The sequence below is a fragment of the Symphalangus syndactylus genome, chromosome 1, assembly GCF_028878055.3.
Source record: "Symphalangus syndactylus isolate Jambi chromosome 1, NHGRI_mSymSyn1-v2.1_pri, whole genome shotgun sequence".
In the NCBI taxonomy this organism is placed as follows: domain Eukaryota; kingdom Metazoa; phylum Chordata; class Mammalia; order Primates; family Hylobatidae; genus Symphalangus; species Symphalangus syndactylus.
Genome location: NC_072423.2, coordinates 104,818,742 through 104,844,406, shown reverse-complemented (window position 1 = coordinate 104,844,406; position 25,665 = coordinate 104,818,742). Strand labels below are relative to the sequence as shown.

Genomic DNA, 25,665 nt, shown 5'->3' with positions numbered 1-25,665 from the left:
GTTGGTGTATAGGAATGCTTGTGATTTTGCACATTGATTTTGTATCCTGAGACTTTGCTGAAGTTGCTTATCACCTTAAGGAGCTTTTGAGCTGAGATGATGGAGTTTTCTAGATATAGGATCATGTCATCTGCAAATACAGACAATTTTACTTCCTCATTTCCTATTTGAATAATTTCTCTCTCTTACCTGATTGCCCTGGTCAAAACTTCCAATACTATGTTGAATAGGAGTGGTGAGAGAGGGTATCCTTGTGTTGTGCCAGCTTTCAAAGGGAATGCTTCCAGCTTTTGCCGATTCATGATATTGGGTGTGGATTTATCATAAATAGCTCTTATTATTTTGAGATATGTTCCACCAGTACGTAGTTTATTGAGACTTTTTAACATGAAGGGATGTTGAATTTTATCAAAGGCCTTTTCTGCATCTATTGAGATAATCACATGGTTTTTGTCATTGGTTCTGTTTATGTGATGAATTATGTTTATTGATTTGCGTATGTTGAACCAGACTTGCATCCCAGGGATGAAGCCAACTTGATCATGGCAGCTAAGCTTTTTGATGTGCTGCTGGATTCAGTTTGCCAGTATATTATTACAGATTTTCGCATCGATTTTCATCAGGGGTATTGGCCTGAATTTTTTGTTGTTGTTGTGTCTCTGCCATATTTTGGTATCAGGATGATGCTGGCCTCATAAAATGAGTTAGGGAGAAGTCCTTCCTTTTTAATTGTTTGGAATAGTTTCAGAGGGAATGGTACCAGCTCCTCTTTGTACCTCTGGTAGAATTTGGCTGTGAATCCATCTGTTCCTGGGCTTTTTTTGGTTGGTGGGCTATTTATTACTGCCTCAATTTCAGAACTTGTTATTGGTCTATTCAAGGATTTGACTTCTTCCTGGTTTAGTCTTGGGAAGGTGTACGTGTCCAGGAATTTCTCCATTTCATCTAGATTTTCTAGTTTATTTGCATAGAGATGTTTGTAGTATTCTCTGATGGTAGTTTGTATTTCTGTGGGGTCAGTGGTGATACCTCCTTTATCATTTTTTATTATGTCTATTTGATTCTTCTCTTTTTCCTTCTTTATTAGTCTAGCTAGTGGTCCATTTTATTTATTTATTTATTTTTTCAAAAAACCAGGCCCTGGATTCATTGATTTTTCTGAAGGATCTTCTGTGTCTCTATCTCCAACAGTTCTGCTCTGATCTTAGTTATTTCCTGTCTTCTGTTAACTTTTGGATTTGTTTGCTCTTGCTTCTCTAGATCTTTTAGTTTTGATGTTAGGGTGTCAATTTGAGATCTTTCTAGCTTTCTGATGTGGGTATTTAGTGCTATAAATTTCCCTCTTAACACTGCTTTAGCTGTGTTCCTGAGATTCAGGTAAGTTATCTCTTTGCTCTCATTGGTTTCAAAGAACTTCTTGATTTCTGCCTTAATTTCATTATTTACCCAGGAGTCATTCAGGAGCAGGTTGTTCAATTTCCATGTAGTTGTGTGGTTTTGAGTGAGTTTCTTAATCTTTAGTTCTAATTTGGTTGCACTGTGGTCTGAGAGACTGTTATGATTTCAGTTCTTTTGCATTTGCTGAGGAGTGTTTTACTTCCAATTTTGGGATCGATTTTAGAGTAAGTGCCATGTGGCACTGAGAAGAATATATATTCTGTTGTTTTGGGGTAGAGAGTTCTGTAGATATCTATCAGGTCCACTTGATCTAGAGCTGAGTTCAAGCCCTGCATATCCTTGTTAATTTTCTGTCTCAATGATCCTATCTAATATTGACAGTTGGGTGTTAAGGTCTCCCACTATTATTGTGTGGGAAGACTCCCATTATTTCTATGCTGAGCAGTCAAGGTATTGAAAACTGCTTTAGTTACTAGCAGTGCCACTTTAGTGGACCAGCAGCATTCCTTGTCAGTATCCTGTGAACTCTACTAATGTTTACTTGCCTCTGAATTTCCGTGAGAGGTCTGGGAACTCTGAAAAGTTATTTTAACATGTACTTATATCAGTTTTCTATTGCTGTATGACAAAATGCTACCAAATGACTTAAAACAACATCCATTTATTAGTTCACAGTTGTGTAAGTCAGAAGTCTGTCAAGGTGTGGCTGGGGTCTCTGCCTGGGGTATTACAAGGGTGAAATCAAGATGTCAGCCAGAAGAGCATCTCTCTGGAGGCTCTAGGGAAAAATTCACTTCCAAATCCATCATATTCATAGTCCCAGGCATTATTCAAAGCACATACAACAGGGAAGTGGGAAAGCTCAGGGGTCCATCTTAGAATTCTATCTACCACAGTACTTTTGTTAGAGTTACAAATGACTTTTATAAACCATAATTGTATTATCTAAGGACTGATTATATGTAGGTGCTATTACTGATTCTCAAAATCAGCAAGGTATGATAAAAATGTTATGACAAAGGCTCCAAATTGCCATATAGTTTGTGCCATTAATTTAGAATACAGCTTCCATGAAAACACTCTGTTTAAAGCAGTTACATATTTTAGTCTGCAAAAGTTGTAGTATAATCAGGTGAGTACAAAGGAACGTACAAAGTACAAAGACTGCAGTATCAGAACAGTAGAAATATGCTATTACCCGCAATAACTGTCAAGCAATATGCCCCACAAGAACACATTACCCTTACTTTACATTTATTCTTATGGGAAACTAAAACATGTATTATAGACATTTTGAATCATGGACTTCCCTTACAATATAACATGATAAATGCCAATATAGATATGTGTAAAATTCTTCACAGCAAAGCAGAGTCCATTGGCAAACAAAAGATAAGTAAAAAAAAGACAGAAAATTTTCCTTCCCACATAAATAAGGTTGATTTAAATCAAATGGCCTGGGAGTATGTGGGGAGAAAAACGGAATCATCTGCAGACTGAAATATGTAAAGGCTCAACCGCCTCTAATCCCATTTCAAAAACTATAAGCAATAGCTGGCAGTTTGGATTGACAGATGTGTTAAGATGCCTGTACCCGTTAGGGTAGCAGCCATGGTCAGGACACTCTGGGCATTTTTATTTTAAATCTTCAAGGAATTTTGCAAGTAATTATAAACAAAACTTTTTTTTAAAAAAAATTCATCATAGTGAAATTGAGTATAGAATATGAGGTCTTAACCCAGAAGCAAATATTTATTTAAAAGAGAATTTGCCTCCCCTGGGTGGGATCAGCTTTTTCATTGAACAAGAATCAATTCTCAGCATGATCTGGCCCTGAACTGCATTTTTAAATAACACTGATAATTGTTATTGCCACTTGCAACTCACAAGGGACTAGAACATTTATAATATAGAAGTCAAAATGACTCTTGAACTTAAATTATAAAATATATTTGATTGCTAGAAGACGTAAAGAATCAAAAAGCTCCCAAATGTGAAATCTGTTTCCTAAGGGGGCCAAGAAAGTGTGGTCCAGCTATATCAAATTACTTCTAATTCTACCAAATGCACTGTGCTGCCTCTTCCTGCCAAACCTTCGCAAATGGTATTCTCGCTTTGACTGGACAACTACTCCTAGTCCCTCATCTCTCAATTTAGTCATCATCTTTTCCAGGAAGTCCTCCTTGTTCATCCCACTCCCTGGCTAGGTGAGGTGCCCCTTCTATGTGTAGTATACCTGGCTGATAGAGCACACATCATACACAGTCCTGTAACTTGCCTATTTAGTAATTTTCTCCATGAGTCTGAGCTCCCAGTGGGCAGAAATTACACCTTCTTCAATAGCATATGTATCCCCAGTACCTTTGAGGCAGCCAGCTCGTTACAGATGCTGAATGTGGATTATTGGATGGCTGGACAGCAGGAGGGCAGGCAAACAAACAGGCCAGAGTAGGGCAATGGTGCCTGAGGCCTCATATGCCATAGGGACACGGAAAGAAGGAAAGGAAAAGTGTAATCAGATTCAGACACTTGAGTACAGCCCAGGCTCTGTCACTAATTGGCTCCATGACCCTACATAAGTCACATCATCCCTCAGGTACTCTATATCTTGAGTGGAGAAATGAAGAGGTTGGACTAGGAGGCTCCATCAAGTCTCTTCCAGGTTTACTGTTGTCTCATGTCTTCCTGTCTTCAAGACTGTCCAGCCTTCATCAGCATAACCAAATTTACATGTCTTTTAAAATCAAATAATATTGGGTTGTGTACACTACAGCCCAAAGGAAGAAAAATGGAGCTATGTGAAGACAGTGCCTGTAGATGCTGAATGAATGGATGAATGAATGGGCAGGCTTCCCTGACTCTCTTTAATTGTTCCATTAGAGGGTGAACTTTCCTAGCTTTGCTTCCTTTGATAATAAAATACCATTTCATCAATGTCATCTCTAGGAGAAGGACAATTTCAAATCCCTTAGAAGAAAAGCAATGTACACAAAGGAGGAGGCTATTGAATTTGTTGCTTCACAAAGGAGCTTAGTTTTACCAAGGAAGCCACAATCTCTATCCAAGAGACATGAAGCACACACAAAGTGGCTTTTGAATATCACTTCATTGGAGCAAAATGGACTTCTAACCAACAGTATCGATCAATTGGTTAAAGTCAACAAGATGATTTTTTCCTAAACCATCTCACCAACATTGGGGCAAATAATTCCAGCCAAGTGTAGCAGCCATGCACTGTTGGTGATTATTTGCCCTGTGGAATTTAATTGGCACTAGAACCCTTGGCATCACCTTCACACCATGATGAAGACACACTGTATTGGATGTGAGGGCGATCTGGCTGCAACATCTGTCACCCCATTGATGGCCAGGGTTGATTCAGCTGATCTGGCTGGTAGGCGGGTGTCCCCTTCCTCCCTCACCGCTCCATGTGCATCCCTCCCAAAGCTACGTGCTTGGTCAAAGAGGACGACCATCCCCAATAGAGGAGGACCGATCTTCAGTCAAGGGCATACAAATAGCTGTGCTCCCCTGTTAGAACCTCCAAGCAAGCTGTCAAGACACACTGTATTAAAGGATGCAAGAGCAAAGATGCTTATTCTTAGGTCCGGTGACATACTGCTACCCTACCAACACAAAATACATATAAATAACTTTCTGTGTAATATATTAAGTTAGATTTTTGTTATATTTTCCAAACCAAGAAAGACACTGTTCAAAAGAAATTTGGCAAATCACAAACACTCACCTGGATTATACTTTTTAATTGCAAATTTTTAGGCACTGTATTAGTTAAATCTACATTCAATCTATATTGAACAGAAAATTTTACCATATCCCAAATGACTAGATCAAATGTATGAAAAGATAAATTTAATGTGAATATAGAAATAAGATTTTCAACCCAAAAGGTTGATAAAATAAAGTGTTTTTATTTTCAGTCAGGAAAAAAAGTCATCTTAAAGGTCACTATTTTTCAAATGACTGGAATGCTGGTATTAAGCCAAAGAAATTTAAACTGGGTGTTATCTGCTGGGTGAGCTATCTCTGTTCTGTCTTAATCAGATGCTTTATTCCTATTACATGTTCCCTGTACTACACCTGACTAGCACCCTCCTAACAAATTAGTTGATATCATGATAAGAACGGTCAGATCAGTTTTAAAAATTGCAAATAATTTTCAGGGTTCAAGAGTGTCATATACACTCATATCTATAAGTATAGATTACTATATGTGAAAATTATTAGACAGAAATAGTAACAATCCAAACACCATACACACTCATGTGCACACACACAAACATATACGAGACATTCAACTCTGTAAGCTGCCTAAAATAATGCTAGAGAAAAAGTGCAGGTAAAAATGTTATGCATTTCAACTGAGATAATACTGAAAGGTGGGAGAAAGGTCTGTTATACTAAGTAAAAACTTTTAAGAAATGCGACCTCAAGGCAGGGGGCCTAGAGAACCAAGATCAGTAGTGATCCTTACACAAGAAGGAAAGGACTCCTGTAGACCAGGCCTTCTCTGGATGATTATTTATTGGGGGGCAGAGGTGTCCTCTGCATATTAGGACATTTAGCAGCACCCCTGGAATAGACCCTACCCATGAGATGCTTATAGCATCCTCCCAGCTACAGCAACCAAAAATATCTCCAGACATTAGCAAATGTTCCCAGGGGAGTAGGGAGGTTCTAAGCCTCAGTTACAGCCCCCGGTTAAGAACCTCTGCCTTAGACCCATGGCCACCCTAGTTGTGATCCAAACCCTGGGACGCCAGGCTAGTTCCTGGCTTCAGATGCAAAGCGAGCTTGCCTACACCAAGGAGGTCAGACCTGCGTGAACAGCTCACTGCAAAGTGGAGCAGCTTCCTAGACCGTTTCCTCTCTGGACTTGGCAAGGAATGAGGGATCTCCCAACTCAAGAGTTCACCTTTGACTAGTCCAGGAAAGCTGCTTACATGTCTCAAATCATCTTTTGAGGTCTCAGTCCTTTAAGCCAACAACCAAATGAAAGTGAAACTACCATCAGAGCAAACACGTCAATCCTTTAAAAATGAAGCAGCAAAACAATCTTAGAATGGTGCATAAAGAGTTTCTGGGGGAAGAAAAATTAAACAGATATTGAAAGCCACCACAATCTTTTTTTTTTCTACATATAACTTATGATATTTTTAAATACAGACCTGGTGTTATATTTTATTCATGTAATTCATTCCCCACTTTTTTAAATTACATTATTTAGTGGCTGCATCTCTGCTGGTTTTGTCCTAAAAAGAGGGGTTCTTATATATCAACCTCAGGTATGTTGCTCAAATTGTAGTTTAGCTAATCTGTAAAAGTTAATGATCCCACTTGTCTCATGAGGGAAGCAGGATCATAAACTAGGAAAAACACCAGAATAGTGTGGTGGTTAAGAATAGCTCCATCCCTTTCCTGCCACGTCACTCTGAATGAGTTCCTCTCTAAACCACAGTCTCTCATTTTAAAAACCAGCATTATGATAGTGCCTATAAGCCATTAGGTCTGTTACAAGAATGCATAACCTAAGGATGCAAATCACTTAGTGCAGTGTCTGGTATACAGTAAGGGTTCAACAGATAGTATATAATATAATCATTTTATTATAAAAATAATTATTTTCATGGTCATAATTGGAAATGACCACATATAACCAGAAATTTCATTGTATCACTCTCATAAAATATCACCTTCCTAACAATCCAACAAATTAGAAGTGAGAACTAGAGAAGGAAGCATTCTCTTTCAGAATAAGATGATATTCTCTGTAAATACCACATTTCTTTTTATTAAAAAGGAAAATGAAGGAAGAGTGGCGAAACACCCTTCCTCAAACCTTCATCCCTTTTTACCTTCCTAGGGTAATAGAACCAAGGCTGGAGATGTTAGGTGTGGGTAGAGCAACAGCCATTTCCTCATCTGTGTTTTATTATTCATGGTATGGTTCCATCTTGCAGCCTACACAGAACATACCGTGCTGGGAACAAGAGTGGGTTTGACATTTTGCTGGGGCAAATGACTCTCCTCAGAGCTAACAATATTCTTGTGTGAGAAGTAGATCTCAAAGCAATTTCTCCTCTCCCAAGTTCTCATTCATTGAGAATTTGCTGAGCTCATTTATTCACTCAATGCACATTGATCAAGGAGCATCACATGCCAAGAATTTTACGAGAAGCTGGAGGTATCTTGATGATTATGGTTGGGGCACTCAAGCCTTGAGAGGGAAGCCAACATTCACCAAAGGGATGCATAATTCCAAACTGAGCCAAGAAATAGTTCTCTAAGAGTGTAAAACCTCCCCCAGACTGCAGTGTCAGCAAAGACTTCCCTGAGTAAGTGACATAAAAACAGAGCAGAAAGCTCAAGTGTAAAGCTTGGAGTCACACATCCCAGACTCATAAAGGGAGGGTCTGATTAGATCCTGCCAATGAGAGTCAGTTGTGTGAAGTTTGGAGCTCTGTCCCAGGACTTTGACTCTTGACTGACAGTGCAATGTGAGGGCAGAGGAAAGAGGGTGAGGGAGGGCAGCTGTCAACAGAAAAGACAGGTGACCAGACACTCCTGGTTATGAAATCACAGTGGTGTTTGCCTTCTCTTGGTCTCTTAGGGCTGCCCTGGTTCGTGATCATCCCAATCTAGTTCTACAGACCAGGTATTGGGACCCTGGATATTCTTACAAAAAATTCCCTTTTGCTTAAGGTAGCCAGAAGTGGCTTCTGCTGTTCGCATCCATCAAATGATTTCCTTCTGGTAACGTGCCATATGTTGTTCTCCACTGCACTTATATTTAGGATTATGCATGTCTGTCTCCACAACTAGACTGTCAGTTTCTTGAGGACTGGAGATTGTCTCATTTCTCCCTGAACCTCCAGGACCTAGAGTGGTGACTGACTGACACATAGGAAACACTCAGTAAACATGAAATGAATATGATTTTGCACATGTTCAAAAAATTAGGAGGTTTGCCAATAATAAGTATAAAAGCTCAACTAGATGTTTAAACACTGAGAAAGAGCTCAAGTGAGTCAAAAAGTCCTCCACACTTTACTTCAATTTCACACTAACATAGAAATCTCTATGTTCTGTATCTATCTTCTCAGGTATTACTATAAAATTTTTTTTTTCCAGAAGAAACTCAGTAATCCCACAGTGTCCTTACCCCTGAGGTTATCATCACTCAGAATTTTCACCACCATACTTCCAAATAGGTAAAATCAAACTGCTGAAGTGGAAAGGTCCACATACACCACTCCCAGGAGCCAACTCCATCCACCCCTCTCTGCCTTTTCCAACCCACAGGGCAATCCACAAAGTTCAGTAGGCAGCCAGTGGACTTGGCTTCCAGAGAGATCGCCATCTGTTTTTCTACCTTTAATAAATAAAGTACCTCTGCTCTATAAATTCACATTGCTTATGGGACTAAGGCCTAGAATGAAAATGGAGATAGAATTTTTGTCCAATTTTAATGGGTTTAAAAAAAAATTCGTGGGTAGCAAGTTTATGCTGTAAGAATCTATGTGCTGCGTAACAGTCTGAATTTGATCGGGTTCAAATAACGCTACCATGTCCTAAAATCCTGGGCATTATACACTTTCCAAATGTACAATGTCATCAAGGTTTTATGACATTTCCTACAAAAACTCAATAGTCAGGTAGCACTTCATCAGTTACAGTTTAAATTCAGGTATGGGAACAGAAAACTACGGCTGCAGCATGGAAACCATACCGCTCTTCTGATTTCGGTGTCATAGCCCCATGGGAATATTTCACTAAACACTTTTCATACATGTGCATTTTTGTCCCCTGCTAAGAGAACTCCATGTCTTGGAATTACAGAGTACAGCCAAAAGTATGTTGGTGGGGCCAAAAATCCACTCTAGTTGATCTCTGTCTTCCTACAAAAGCTTCATCAGAGATGCTCCTCCACCTGGGGTTTTCTGTTTATTCAGTCTCACTTCCTTCTTCAAGTGATGAAATGCTGAGAGCATCATGTCCATGCCTGTCTACATGGCTTATGGAGCACACAAGACTTCTGAGACCCAGAGCTCTGAAGGCAAAGCTGACAGATATGAAATGCAAGCCTAGCTTTGCCAGGGTAAATATGGCCAGGAAAGGAGCATACCTAGTTCTACTGGCATCAAAACAGGGTTGCAAAAGAGTCTATGAGAAAGAAATATTAAGTAATACTGCATGTCTGACATTGACATGAGCTTATTATTCTCACATGCCAACACACCCTAATCCAAAGCTTATGCTATTCCAATCCAAGCCTGCCCTAAAACAGCCAATTATGCTGAATGTAGTGTAAACTCCAAGGAGTCTCCAGACTTAAAGACAATGTTTCATTGGCCCATTCGTTTTTGTATTATTTCTACATTTTTGAGTCAGCTTCTAAATCATATGCATCACTTCTCTAGGGATTATTTCCCTTTCACACTGCAGGTATAATAGAGCTCCTGTGGCTTTGCTATGTTGCCAGTGGCTTTATTTCCTCCCCAAATGTATTGGTAAACTTGGTTTAAAAACCTGAAGCTGAGCAACCTCTCCAAATAAACATGAAACATTTCCAAAGCCATTATTTACATGACCTAAACAAGTGATATCATAATCATGTTGCCAAAAGGAGCCATAATATACAACTGGTTTTGTTCTAGAACTTCCAAACTGGTTCCCAAACCTTTGAGTTTGGCTGTGGAGGAAAGTTTAAAATTCTGCAAAACATTTGCATTGGCAAAAGTGGTCACTTGTCACTTATGCATTGGAAGTGCCATCCCAAAATATTCACTGAGAAAACTGTTGTCATTTATTCCTCAAGAATGAGCGCACTTAGTCTCAACTTCTGACAAAATGAACAAGTGTGATATTTTTCCTTGATTCACTCTCACACCTGGTGTCATTATCCTAAAAAGTGGAATAAAAAAAAGGCTTATTCTCTTAATTTACATTAATTATTTTATTATATATTCCTAAAGACAAAAAACACTTTTATCTAGGCTATGTGACCTTGGGCAAGCTTACCATAAGCCTCAATATTCCACAATTCCTTAGATTAATAATTGTGCCCATCTCACTAGGTAGTGGTCAAGAGTAAGTAAACAGTACATGTAACAAGCACTATTTACATGAGTAAACAGAGTAGTCAGCACACAGTGTTCAATATAAGTAAGTTCAATAAATGTCAGCTTTTGTTATTATTTGCAGCTGGAGATTTTAAATGAAAAATCTTCTTTTGAATCCTTAGAATATGCTCCGAGACAGGCTACTACAACCATCTCTCTGTTATTCCCACGTACCATAGACAGCCCCTTTGATTCAAGGGTCCTTAGTAATCTCTGCTCAGCTCTCTTCTAAATTTCTGTGTCTATTAGCTAGTGCTACAAGAGGAGGATCCAATGACCAGGATCTTGTCCATGAAGAGCTCTACAGAAATGAATTAATAATATTATTCATCAAATCACCAATATCCTGAGAGTTTCTAACAAATGCAGTGTCTCTACTACTCTTTGGGAAAGCCTCTATAATTTGGTTTGAATCTAGCTTTGTTTTTAAAATGTGACAGACACTATTCTGTACATGAATGTACCATTTAGGCTCTGGCTGACCATAACGGAACAGGAAGAGACTCACTGGCTCTCAGAGTTTAAGAAAGATTAGAGAACTCACTTATGAAAAGTCAAAAGCATGGGGAATATCCTAATAGATATCAGAATGCATTGATAATCTAATCACAGCCTCTGCACCGAAACAAACGAATGCCAGCTATTGTTGTCATCTTTGCATAGCTCGGTCCTTGAATCAAATTCACAAGAACAAGTGCTCCTGGCAGTAGGGGGTGAGCAGGTAATATAATCTTGGCCAATCAAATGCTCCTACCCAAGACTTTAACTCTGGAGCAAGTTCATTTGTCCATTCATTCAACAAATATTTATTAAGCATTTAGTATCTTTTGGGTACTAAAGATATGGGGGAAAAGTCTGCCTTTTTGGAATTTATATTCTAGTAATATGAATGAACAATATATATATTTAAATATATATTTATTTATATTATATAAATTTTAAAAATATATATACACACACAAACACATTTGTCAGATGGTTAAAAGTTCTAATTAAAAAAATAAAACTGGATGAGAGAAGACAGTGGGCAGGAATGTGGGTGGTCATGCGATTTTATGCAGGATGGACAAAAAAAGCCTGTAACAAAGCACTATTTGAACAGAGACCTGAAAGAAGCAAAGGCATGAACCATGTGGCTATTTCGAGCAGTTCTGTCAATAGGAACATAATGTGAGTCACATAGGTAATTTTAAGCTTACTAGTAATTATATTAAAAAAGTAAAAAGAAACAGGTGAAATTCATTTTCATTTACCTGATATGTCCAAAATATTTTCATTTCAACATATAATCAAACTAAAAAATGATTCACGAGAGAGCTTCCATTTTTTTCGTAATAAGTCTTCCAAATCTGATGTGCACTTCACACTTGCAGCACATCTCAGTCAAGGCCTTAATCGCTACATGTGGCTCGTGACTACCACAATGGGCAGCACGGGCTCAGAATGAGAGTGTCCCCGTAAAGGCTACAGTAAATGTCAGGTACCAAGAGAGCTTGCCTCACGTGTCTGCAGAAGAACACAAAGGCCACAGTGACTGATGCAGTGTGAGCAAAGGGGAAGGCAGTGAGACAGGAGGCCAGACTGGCCAGAGGGTGTCCTGCAGGGTGTCCTGGGCCTTCCACTGTTACTCTGAGTGACAATGGAAGCCAATGGAGGTGGAGACAGCTCCATGGACCTCTGACCTGGCAGCTGCACAGGTCCCTATGCTTGGTTTAATGCTCTGAGGTTACCATTCTGAAATTCGCATTTTTGGGACAGGGGCATCATGTTTACATTATGCAATGGACCCCCAAAATTATGTAATTGGTTGTGACTGGAGAGTTTTTATCAGAGAGTGACATGAACTGTTTTATGCATTATAAGGATTAATCCAGTTTCTGTGTTAAGAATAGGCTGTAGGAAACATGACAAGAAAAACATCTGGAATGCTGTAGATCAACGACAGGTGAGAAATGATGATGGCAGGTGACACCTAGAGCAGGGGACAGTTAGTTCCATTTGCTGCAGCACAGCACCTGACAACATGCCTGTGGATGGCAGCATCCAGGCCAGAGGCCCCTGCAGCCCACCAATGATTTCCACCTAGTTTTCACTCTGGCCCCATGTTCATCTGAGAGCCTTGCATCTTCCCAACCCATTTTATTTTTTTTGTAAAAGAGCAGCCATTGGTTTCTCTTCTCACCCACCCTTTTACTAAGAGAAGGCAGGATACTCAAGGGTCCCACTAAAACTATATACAGTAGCAAATAGGAATTCTCCAAAAGAAAATAGGGATGCTATCACAAAATCAAAGTCCCCTATAAGGGAGAAATCGAGCTGCTAAAGGAAGGAAGGAAGAGCCCTAACAAGGTCGAGCATCTTCTGTGTTGCATCACTGTGGCTGGGAATTATTATACATTCTTTCCATTGATTCCAATTAAGTAATGGGTGTAAAACATTACCCCCGCCTCCCAAAAATCTATGTGGGCTTCGCAAAATAGAATCTACCACAGTTTATGTGAATATCAAATGTATCTAAAATACATTCAGGACCCACAAATACATTGCTAACTCTCAGTAAGGAAGAAAAAATTAACTTTTGGGACCTTTGGTTATTTTAGATTTGTATCTAAATTTGTACAATTCTCTCTATGTTTAAGCTGGCGAATAAAAAATAATCATCACTATTTAGTTTCCAGGTAATCAAATAGAAAATTCATCAAGCAATGCTAATATTGACATGATACAACTACCAGTAAGTGAAATATCAGTATGAAAATCAGCCTATAATTCCTAATCTAAGATTCATAAAAGATCACTTATTTTCCATGTGCTCAAAATTTTTCTAAAATGACGAAACATGGATGATACCCCACTTGAAGGGCTTATGTCAGCTACTCACCTTTTTCTGAAGAACATTGATTTTTCTTTCCTTCACTTCTAACATATCTTTCATGTCACGAATCTCACCGGCCAGTGTCCCCTTCTCTTCTGTGAGGTCCTGCAGCTGTTTTGTTTTTTTATTGAGGAAAGATTCTTTTTCTTCCAGTCGTAATCTCAGTGCATCTACCTGAAACCAGGAAAAAGACAGAAGGATGTGGTTTTACAGAAAGGTCATCAATAACCATCAATTGTGCCCTTTGAGGAGGCAGGGCAGCAGCATGTTTACTGAGCAAGGCACAATGGAACCACTGCTCATGGCACCTTACTGCCCTGAATTTTAACAGCCTACATCCTTCTTAAAGCCCTATTGTGTGCACATCTCAACAGTGATACTTAAAAAAAAAAAATAAGACTTCTATGAAATAAGACATTATGAAATAGTAGCAGGTTTCTATGTTTGTTTCCCTACTACAACATGTTTGTTTAAGCTTGGAAACAAAGCACATCAATACTCCCATGTCTCTCTGAGAGTCCGGGGAGGATAAAATACTGCTCAAGCTTTGCAGCATCGCCCTGAAATACGGAGAACACAATGAGCCATGCCATGGACATCGGAGGAACAAGATTGACATGTAGAGAAACACTCCTAAATTAGAAAAATACATGTTGCCAAGAGGACACTCATGCTGCTGGAGGAAGAAAATAAGATAGAAATGAAACACCATTCTCCAGCCTCATGAAAGACTGCTTTCCAAAGACTTTTAAAGAAAAAAAAAAAGACAAAGCATACAAAAAAAAAATTCCTCTTTGTAACTCAGCTCTAAAGTTTAAAAAAATTATAATTCCTGCTTTTCAAATGTTGTTAATAAAAAAGAAAATATGTTTTATTTTTTCTAATTTAACATTCTGAAGCCCATGTGCAAAGAAAGGTCTATTTCTAGACTACTCAGACTAGATCATAGAAAAATATCACTGGGGTGGTAAAAAAAAAATGAGACAACAAAAAGAATATGAAGACCATCAGAATATCATTTTGAGTTAATTTTCTGTAGCATTTTAAAATTGTACTTTTTTGATATACAACACCATATTTGCAACCATGTTTACAAATGTACACTAATCCAGTCTTAAAATGCAACTGTGACAAACACTTTATTTGAAGGATTATTGTCCTTAATTATTGACAATGACAGACTATGAGATTTCCAAGAGTCTTGTTCTCAGCTAAACAATGACATTCAATAAGTTACTCCCAAGGCATTTACTCTTTTTATTCGATATATATATATAAAAAGATTAGGACCCTTTGCCACAATTATTTTGCTGCCACTTCAGCAGATACTACTGTTATGGTCTGAACGTGTTGCTCAAAATTCATAAATTGAAATCAAATCCCCAATACAATAATATTAAAAGGTGGGGCCTTTAGGAGGTGATTAGGTCATGACGGCAAAGTGCCTCATGAATGGGACTAATTGCTATATAAAAGAAGCCCGAAGGAATTCATTCACCCCTTCCACCATGTGAGAACACAGCATGATGGCACCATATATGAAGCATCGATTGATTTCTCATCAGCCAAGAAATCTGCTGATGCCTTGATTTTGGACTTTCCAGCCTCTGCAACTGTAAGACATAAATTTCTGTTGTTTATAAGCCACCCAGTCTTGGTGCTTTGTTCTAGCAGCCTGAATGAACTAAGACAATCATCATGATTTATATTTTCTGGATCATTAAAGACACCTTAACATGTGATTTTATGTCAAAGCCAGGGTTAGAACCATCCAGGAACCAACTCTTCAAGGATCAGTCCTGATCCCTTTGGCAAAGGATGTATGAAGTAACTCTTTGTCAGTCCCCTTGATGTGGGAAAGGAATATGTTATGTTTACTACAATAAATCAAAATTACATAAGATCATATAGAACAGGGGTCCCCAACTCTCGGACCAGTTCCGGTCCAGGGCCTGTTAGGAACCAGGCCACACAGCAGGAGGTGAGTGTCGGTCGAGCATTACCACCTGAGCTCCGCCTCCTGCCAGATCAACAGTGACATTAGATTTTCATAGAATCTAATGAACCTAGATCCCTCACATGTGCAGTTCACAATAGGGTTCACTCTCCTATGACAGTCTAATGCCTGATGATCTGAGGTGGAACAGTTTCATTCCTAAACCATTCCCCATACCCCACACCTCTTCATCTGTGGAAAAACTGTCTTCCACAAAACCGGTCACTGGTGCCAAAAAGGTTAGGGACTGCTGATATAAAGAGTGTAAGAGACATGTCCACAAAATGATTTTTATAGAGATGCCCACAGCAACATTGTTCATAATGGATCACACAGGAAACAACACAAATGTCTATCAGTAAATGAATGGATAAATAAAATGGTGGCGTATTTATATGGAATATTATCTATCTATCCATAAAAAGGAGTGACCTGCAGATATACACAATAACATAGGTGAACCTCAAAAGCATCCTGAGTGAAAGAATCTAGAGGATTTATGGCATGACTGTGTTTCCATTTCTGTGAAATTCTAAAAGAGGTGAAAATAATCTATGAGGTGACAGAAATGAGAGCAACAGTTGCCTGGGGTAGAAGGTGGGAAGGGCTGATTATAAAGGGACAGGAGGGTATTTTTTATTCTCTAAATTGATTAGGGAGAGTGGAGAACAGTTGCCTGGTGTACAAAATTGTCAAAACTCTTTGAACCGTACATTTTAATAATTTATACTTTGATATACAGTTATAATTTGTATTTCAATAAATTTGAAAAATATATGAATACATAACTAAGAAGTAACAAATATCTTACAACAATGCCTTTCATGAAAGAGAGAGGTCAAAACAAAACAAAACACCAACCTGGGAACTAAATTACCTTATAACACAACTGGGAGAATGAAGTGGGGATTGGATAAGGTTCCTATGGGCGATGAGGTATTGAGGTGATGAGGTATTGGGGTGATGGAAGGACTTAATCTTCACCCTCCATAGCAGGAAGTCAACAGATAGTAGCTACACCAGCAATCAGGAAGCACAGAAGCAAGTAGGTTATTTAGAGATATCAAAATAACCGAACAAGAAGAGTTAAAACGATTTGTCTTAGGGAAAAAAAAAATGGACAGGGGAAGTAGAGGATTGCTGCATCTCATAACAAAAATTTTCAAACATTTTGCTTCCTTATCCTATAGGCAAGTAAAATTTGAATGGAAAGAAAAAAAAAGAATAAAGAAATCAAAAACAAAAATGATACAAGAATGCCATAAGAAACCAATAGAAGATATACAAATACCCAACAAACATATGAAAAATGCTTAACATCACTAATCATCAGGGAAATGCAAATCAAAACCACAGTGAGAATACCACCTTATCCCAGCCAGAATAGCTATTGTTAAAAAGTCAAAAAACAATAGATGTTGGCTTGGATGTGGTGGAAAGGGAATGCTTATACACTGCTGGTGGGAATGTAAATTAGTAAAACCTCTATGGAAAACAACATGGAGATTTCTCAAATAACTAAAAGTCAATCTACTATTCCATCCCACTACTGGGTATCTACCCAAAAGGAAAGAAGTCATTGCATCATACAGATACTTATATGTGCATGTTTATCACAGCACAATTCACAATTGCAAATATATGGAATCAACCTATGTGCCTGTCAAAGAATAAGTAGATAAGAGTAGATAAAGTATGATAATATATAAGATATATGTATGATAAGAATGAAATAATGTCTTCTGCAGCAACCTGGATGGAACTGCAGGCCACCCTTCTAAGTGAAGTAACTCAGGAATGGAAAACCAAATACTGCATGTTCTCACTTGTAAGTGGGAACTAAGTTCTAGGTACTGCATGTTCTCACTTGTAAGTGGGAACTAAGTTCTAGGTACTGCATGTTCTCACTTGTAAGTGGGAACTAAGTTCTGGATACACAGAGGCATGTGAAGTGGTATAATGGACATTGGAGACTTAGAAGCAGGAAGGGTGTGAGGAGGATGAGGAATAAAAAACTACCTACTGGGTGCAAGGTACACTACTCAGGTGATGGGTAAACTAAAATCCCAGACTTCACTGCTATACGATGTACTCATGTAACCAAAAACTACCTATACCCCTAAAGATACTGAAATTTAAAAATTAAAAAAAAAAAAAAAGTTCAAGGCAGCAGAGGGTGGCATTTAAAAGAAAAAAAAAGCCAATAGGAACAACAGAAAGAGGACACTTAGGTTTTTAGGGACTGGTTCTGCTTTTATCTGCCTGAGAGGATCAGGACAGATAACTCTCATTTCCCCTCCCCAGCCTTTCAGCCTCAGTTTCTCCATCTATAAAACCAAGAGGTGTGAACAGATCATACCTGACATCTTAGGATTTTTAAAAGCAGGAATCCGTTTTTGGTAGAATGTGTCAGGGAAGGATGATGATATTAGCGATAAAGAAAAATTATTGGAGTAGAATATCCTTTTGTTGCTCCTTTCCAAGAAAGGGGTGCCTAAGTTGTGTTTCTAAAGGTCAAAGGTGACAGGGAAGTGGGGGGAGTAGAGAGTTTTTCCAGTTTCTGCTCCAGTGAGAAGGATGAAGCTGGGAGGTCCCAGTAGGGGAAGGGGTGGTCACAGGTGTGTGGAGCCCCCAAGCCCTAATGGCCCTGACTGCATTACAAGAGAGGGTGGACATTCTGTGACTGGGGAGGAGAACAGCAGATTCTTCAAATAGCTGATAGCTGTGCCTCTTCTCACATAATAGCCAGAAAGATATAGGGCCTGGGAAGGTGGAGGGGTACTCATGTCCTGGGGATCTTCCTCTTCCTAAGTGAAAATTCATGACAGGTGCACTAAAGATGATGCCCTAAAGATGGGCCACAGATTCTCATGTGGCCCATTTTTGTTTAAAGTTACCTTCATCTACCAACCTGGCATAACACCACTCTCCTCTTTGGGTTTTCATTATATCTGGTGAAAAAATATGATTTTTGAGTTTATGCACAAACATAGGCATTTGGTGGATTATTGGAAAATTGGCAGAACATGCTGAACACTCTGGATTATAGCAGTGGTTATAAAGGGGTTACAATCAATTGTAGATATTCACACATGGGTTTACCAGGACTCAGCGTGATTCTGAGAAGAAACACATGACTGAGGTCCCATTTGCCCTGCATCCTACCTATCAAAGCTGGATGGTCTATATCTGGACTAAAGGAAATGCCTAATATCCAAACTGTGATATAAATAAATTACAATATGGGAGGTAATGAGTGGTGCTGGAGAGAGTTTAGAAAAAGACACTCTGTAATCATGAGAGGGAGAGTCAAGGGCTCTTAAAATTATTTGGTGTTGAGTGAAGAGGCAGAGAAAAATATTCCATATACCCAAACATTTTAACTTTTATGTCTCTACCTGATGTTGGAATATAATCTAGACTTTAAGGCTTAACATTTATAGCACCTTCTCGCCATGTGTGATCTATCAGTGCCCCGTCGCATCTTCCCAAGCCCAGAAGAGATAAAAAAACAACCCTAGCCGTGAGAATATTTGTCCAGGAACAAAATGGAGAGCAAGGATGGTTGTGATCAGCACGTTACTCAAACACCCAAATTCAACACGGCAGGAGGGAGCCTGTGCCAGCTGAGGTCTTCTGTTTGGGGGTTTATTTTCCATGCACTGGAAAGTGTGTGCTTAACTTCAAAGGAATTTGGGTCGTGCCTTTCAATCACCTTCACTCTATCTTTAAAGCTTTGCACTAGAAATGGGCTTCAGGGTCTTCTTTTTTTTTTTTTTTAAGATGAAACTTTGACATGAACCACAGGCAATTCACAAGCAACATTGGCCCAGTGTGCAGTAAGCGAGTATGACATCATCTCTAAAGTCAAATATGAAATTCCAGATGGTGCAAAACCACAAGCAGGCACACAAGCCTTTGGATGCACCGAAGTTTAAATACAGGGAAGATAAGGCAAGAAAAAATGCATTCTATTAAAAATTAGAATATCTAGTTCCAAATTAGGTATCAATGACTGAAATTAAAGTTCCCGTCACTAATATTCTGACTCCACTCAACAGAGTACATCACTTAAAACAGAATCAGAAAAGCCTGAAGTCTAGATTATACTCCAACATCAGGCAGAGACATAAAGTTAAAATGTTTAGGTATATGGAATACCTTTCTCTGCCTCTTCACTCAACACCAAATAATTTTAAGGGCCCTTGACTCTCTATCTTAAACTTTGGCAGTTGACTCAATAATAAAACTTGGCAAAGCAAAGAGCACCATCGTTTCCCAGAAAAACAAAAGAAAATTAGAACTGTATGATACAGTCAATGCACAAAGACTCAGGAGGTTGAATTTCCAATTTTTACATATGACTTAACCACATGGGAACTAGTCATCTAATGCTAAAACTAGGACAATCTTTCCATTTTAGGAGAATTGCTCATCTCCTTTTGATCCATTTGTGTGTGTGTGTGTGTGTGTGTGTGTGTGTGTGTGTGTAAGAGCATGTGACATATGAAAATTTAACCTTTTATCTGGCAGTATAAAACATAAAACATTTGTTATCACTTCAGTTCCAGGTAATAACTTGAAAGAAAAGAACCATGGCAATGAAATTGGCAAAACGTTGCCAAAATCAGAGGTAAGTATTATTAATCTTCATGTCAGCACCCAGGAATTATAACCAGTTCCAATGGTGAGGTATGTTTCTAGAAGTTCTATACATAAGACATTCGACCTTTCTGCCATATTTTATGTGCACCTTCAGAAACGGTTTCAATGTTGTGACAAAACACTAAGTGCTACTTGATATGCCATAAATAATTTCTAAAAATCAAACGGTTCATTTCAATCTTAAAATGACTACTGCAACACTTGAAAGAAAAAAACACTTGAGGGAGAAAAAGGGGCCACTTGAAAATTATCACAGATTAAATACTACTTGCTTGCCAATGCTTCAAGAATTGAATAAACAGGCTATCACAAAGAAAAATTTTAAAAGAAAATGAAACTGGCCAACACTCACAAAAGCTCCCAGTATAGTTTTATTTCACATTCAAAGCTTCGTTTGTTTGTTTTTCCTAATCGTAGACTTGAGTTAAGGGTATATTTGAATTCAATTCAACTTGCAGTCATTCAAACGGGAGAAAGTTTCAAAGTTGGAAGTATGCATAATGTACACAGCCTCCAAAGACACAAACACTAAAAATAACCTAAAATCTAAAACTTGCTTAGTAGTAACAACTAGTTCTCACTCACATCCAACTCTCCTTTCCTCCTGAACACAAGAAAGATCACACTTCTCAGGCACCTTTTGGGAAGATGAAACCTTGTGTTTTCTTCAGGAAATGTAAGCAGAAGTGAGGTACATCACTTCCTGTCTGTTCCACACCACACTCCTTTTCTTCCTCAGAGATCGTAGAGGCTACACTTTCCAGATGGTGGAGATACAAGATGGCAGAACCTCCCCAACTCTGGATCCTCAAGTGACTGTGAGAAACAGGTTCTACCCCAAGTCCTCAATCCTTAAAACAGGTTGGACTTACAGTATGATGGGTTAAATAGCTTAGAAACTATTATAATAAACTCCTATGATTTTGCTGCAAAGTAGGCACCTTAAAACTAAAACTGTTTTTTTGTCTTAGAGATTGTCATGAATCTAAAGAATTAGGGCTATGGTACTTCCTTTCACTCTTTCTATATATAGGACCTTCAACTTCCCTTCTCCTTTCATCCCAAATCCAAAGAAGGGGGGAAAAAATGACACAGGGCCAAAGACAGAACTAAGAGGAAGAAGCAGTAGAACCTTGGGGGAGTAGACACGGGGGTTAAAGATCAAAGCCTTGGGAAGAAGACAGAGAAAGACAGACTGAAGAGGAAAGAGCCCCTTAAGCTCATCAACTTGAGTTTCAGTTTGGATAGACAAGCGGCTCAGGTGGGTATGTTTTGCAACATCCTCCGCAATGCAAATATATATGTTCAACTAACTCATAACAATGGCCTTTCAAATGTCATGAACATTTCTAAGGTATTACGAGGAAAATGGAGATAATAACAGTACATCCTTCATTGAGTTATTTTGAGTATTAAATTAAATAACACATGTAAAGCACTTAGCATGGTACCTGGTACCTAGAAACACTCAATAAATTTTTGCTATTGTTATTATACTTTATTATTCTACTTTCCACAGCCTCTAATTCAGTGATTTATATGCTGCAGGAATGCAATAAAGGTTGCTGATCAACAGCCCTCGGGAAGAGTGGAGAACCAGCAAATAAGGTTTTGTGCTCTCACATGTACTGAGGCGTTATATTGTTTGACATTTACTTAAAAATATTTCAGCATACACTCTATGGTATGTGTGCAGTGTGGAGGGTTGTGTGGGTGGGTGGACGGATGGGTGTATTACCCAACTGGGAATAAGTCTTCCAGAGTTAGTTAACTAGCTATGAAAGACTTTAATTAAAAGCTAACATTCCAGAGTCAGCTACCAAAAATACCTCAATATTCTTTATATTTGATGGAAAACTGAAAATTGTCGATTAACATAATTGATGTGAGGAGTGATTTCTCCCTGGTGAAGTGAATGGTATTTGAGATCTGTGCATTGGCTAGAAATGTTGCACAGGCATGTCCACTCTTCCAAGAGCAAGGTTTAAGACTGTGTGTACAAAATAATTATGAAGCAAGCCACATCTGTACTTTTACATTTTTTAATAGCCACATTTAAAAAGTAAAAAGAAACATTGAAATTAATTTTAATAAAATATTTAATGTATTGTATCTAAAATATTATTACTCAACCTGTAATCAATATGAAAAATATTGAGATACTCTACATTTTTTGTATTGTCTTCAAAATCTAGCTTTTTTTTTATACTTTTAGCACATCTCAATGAGGATTAGCCATATTTCAGGTGCTCAATAGCCACATGTGGCTCATGGCTACCATATTGGACAGTGAAGGTCTATGACTCCAGTAAGCCCAAAAGCTTCAACCCTTGGAATGGAATCCTACCTAGGCTTAGAATTTCAATCTCCCTTGCATATTGATGATTCAGGGAGGATTTTGGCCCAACAGCAAACAGAAGGTTGGCTGAGCCCTGTCACAAGACATAGCATCACACCGACTTAGAGAGAAAATTTCATGGGCATGAAGTTCCAGAAAAACAAAGAGTTGGAACTTCAAGGAGTGCTCAGGGAAGTTGTACAGCTGTGATGTACTACACGGAGGCGAGGTGGTGGGGCAGGAGTCCTGCCTTCTTCCCTTCTCTGACCATCAGGGGCTACTGACCTCTACAAAAGAAAATTTTTGACGAATAATCATCAATGACTTTGATGGCTGGTAATTCAGCTAGCATGAATCTTTCTGGATTCTTGATGAAAGAAGAACTCAAAATAATCACTGCTTTCAAAAACTCTTTCACGTCAATCTCTAATTATAGCAAAAGTTGCCATTCAGAAAAAAATGTCCTTCAGCAGCTGCATCATCAAAAACTGGCTCTATGGATGAGGGTGTGCCCATCTCTTACCCTATGCTTGGTTACATCCTCCTGCTCTTTAACTTCTGCAGCTATTTTAATTTCAGATTTCTCTCCTGTCTGTAGTTAACCTTTTTATAAGCAGTAACCAGAGTCATTTTTTCATTCATTCAATAAATATGAAGAATCAATTTTGTGCCAGGCAACATTCTAGTGTTAGGGATATAGCCTTTTAACAAGACAGGTTTGTGATTTATTGAAACACACAGTTGTAAGGTTGGAGATGGTGGAGGTAGAACAAATAAGTATTATGTCAATATCATTTAATAAATACAAGTTTTAGCATAAGAGTGGAGTAATACAGATATAAACTCTAAGAACTTAAATATTTAAATAAAAGCCTTGTAATACTAAATTCAAATTGGAAATATTATGAATACCTGATATATTTTCGTATTTTCTTTTTTTTTTTTTTTTTTTTAGATCTGGGTTTGTTATGTAATGGTGAAGTTTGGGTCTTCTAGTGTACGCATCACCCAAATAGTGAACATTGTGCCCAATAGGTAATTTTTCAATGCTCACTGGCCCCCCCAACCCTTCCTCTTTTTTTTATTTCTAGCTTTGTCCACTTTAGACCTAGAAAAAAAACTGACCACCTAAGTAGCGATGAGAACCCACCCACAGTGCCCAAATTGTGATCTCTAAACCATTTTTCACTAAAACAAATCCACTTTCATTGTTGAAATGATTGATTTTAGGTCTAAGGCAGGATGTGCAGGTGAGTTCAGAATGCCTTGTTGAGCCAGAAAGCAAGGAAGTTATATTAAAGACCAATAGAGTCTTGCTATTGGTCAAGGATAGGACAATTTAATGCAATTTTTCTTGAAAATTCGTTCTGGGTGTTCTATGGAAAACAGGCACTAGGGGACAGGAATGGAGGCCGGGAACAGGTAAGGAGCTGCTGCAGTGAGCCAGAAGGGAGAAAGTGGCTGTCACAACTAGGATGGAGGTGGTGGAGAGGGGGCACGTGGCTGTGTTTGTGATGCATTTTGAGATACAGTCAGAAGACAGCTGGCAGAACTGAGGATTTGCACGTGTAGGGATGAAAGGAAGGAAGACATCAAAGAAGACTCCTGGGTTGCTAGCTGGAAAAACTCAGTAGATAGTGGAATTATTGCCTGTGCTGTGGAAGACTGGGGAGAACTGGACTTGAGGAAAGGAAATCAAGAGTTTAGGATTAGGCATATGTAGTTTGAGATGGCTAGCAAACATATGAAAAGCAAATGGCTATATGATTTGGAAGCTCCCAACACAATAGAAGCTGGACTAGAGTCTGATCTACATGTGGATGGGCAGTCCTGTAATTACACCAACATTTCCCCTAATGACCAGGTAGGACACCTTCTGCACATTTACAGATTCACTCCCATTTCGATGCAGCTCTCTGAGACCAAATTAACAAAAATATGTAAGGAGAGGACATCGACATGGTTGAAAACTGAGAGAAATCCCTTTCCTAAAAGGGCCCCTGCTTTTAGGTCTTTTGTTGTAAGGTCTCTTCTTCTCACAGTCATGGATAACAAGAGATTTGGTCATTTCAATTGAGCCTTTGGCCTTTCAAGGCATCTAGTTAATGTCAATGATGTATTTATCCTCCTGTTGATGTCTACAGTTAGTAGAGTAATACTGAATCAGAGATAAAGGACTATTTAATCCCACTTCTGTGTGCTGACGTCATTTAGCAGTCAAAGATTTACACACTTGACAAGAGAAAAAAAACCTATATTATATTTAAAAACATTTAGATAGCACAAAGAAAAACAATAATGATTGTATAATAAAGTGCTTCATAATTTACAGTACACATTTCTCTTAGGTTGTCTGTTCTCATATAATTTGAATGCAAAAAATAGAATTCAGGGATATTTACTATTATATAACCACATATATCATTTGAGCTGTGCTTATAAAAGTTAAGTTACAATCACCAACTTGTTAATAACACAGTCGAGATTTTCAGGTTGTAAAAATGCATTTGTCATGCCTACCTTTCAAAAAATTATACCCAAGTCCCACATGCCACCTACTTGAAGAAAACAATGCTGGGCTGAGAGTGCTTTGTATCACCTACATGGGAGAATTCATATCATATGTGAGTTAATAATTCAGCCAACATTATAAACCTGTTTTCATACTTAAGTTTTTGGCTACTTCTTACACTAAAATTAGGTGGTTTTAAGTGACTAGTCCAAAGTTCAAAATTTAATGTTCAGTTCAGTTCCAGCAAATTTCTGAAAACACATGGGAATTGTAACTCATGTGTTAATACTTAAAGTTTTCGTTAATAAAACTTCCAACACTAACCTTACCTCATTGAACTTACCTCACTGATTTTTATGCTCACTATAAAACTATAGCTGTCATAATATTTTTGAATTACTACAAAAGGAAGTAAGCCATTCCAAAGTCAATGTTATTTTGCAACATGATGATAGTTATAAATTCAAAATACTTAAAACCAATTTGCAAAGCTATCAATCTTAGTACCTCCTAACATTTAAAAAGCCCATCTTCAAAACATTTGCTATTACCAAAAAAAATAAGTTTAAGAAAATACCATGTATCATTCATATTGTGCTTTCCCTTCAGGTAAGCACATTAAATGTAAGCACGAAATTGTGTTTTAACATAAAATTTTAAAATATTGATCCCACTAAGATATGCCATGAATTTTCTAAACTATCACTGAAGCTCCAGAACTTAAATCACAGATAATTT

General features: G+C 38.2%; 1 protein-coding gene across 7 annotated transcripts in view; it reads right to left on the bottom strand.

The window, feature by feature from the left end:
• ERC2 (ELKS/RAB6-interacting/CAST family member 2) overlaps positions 1 to 25,665 on the bottom strand; it is a 980,330-nt gene that overhangs the window by 567,414 nt on the left and 387,251 nt on the right. For all 7 annotated transcript variants that reach the window (XM_063645317.1, XM_063645323.1, XM_063645319.1 and 4 more), the window contains one exon: positions 13,423 to 13,590. In XM_063645317.1, the coding sequence (XP_063501387.1) occupies positions 13,423 to 13,590 (168 nt within the window). The remainder of the gene's footprint in view (positions 1 to 13,422; positions 13,591 to 25,665) is intronic.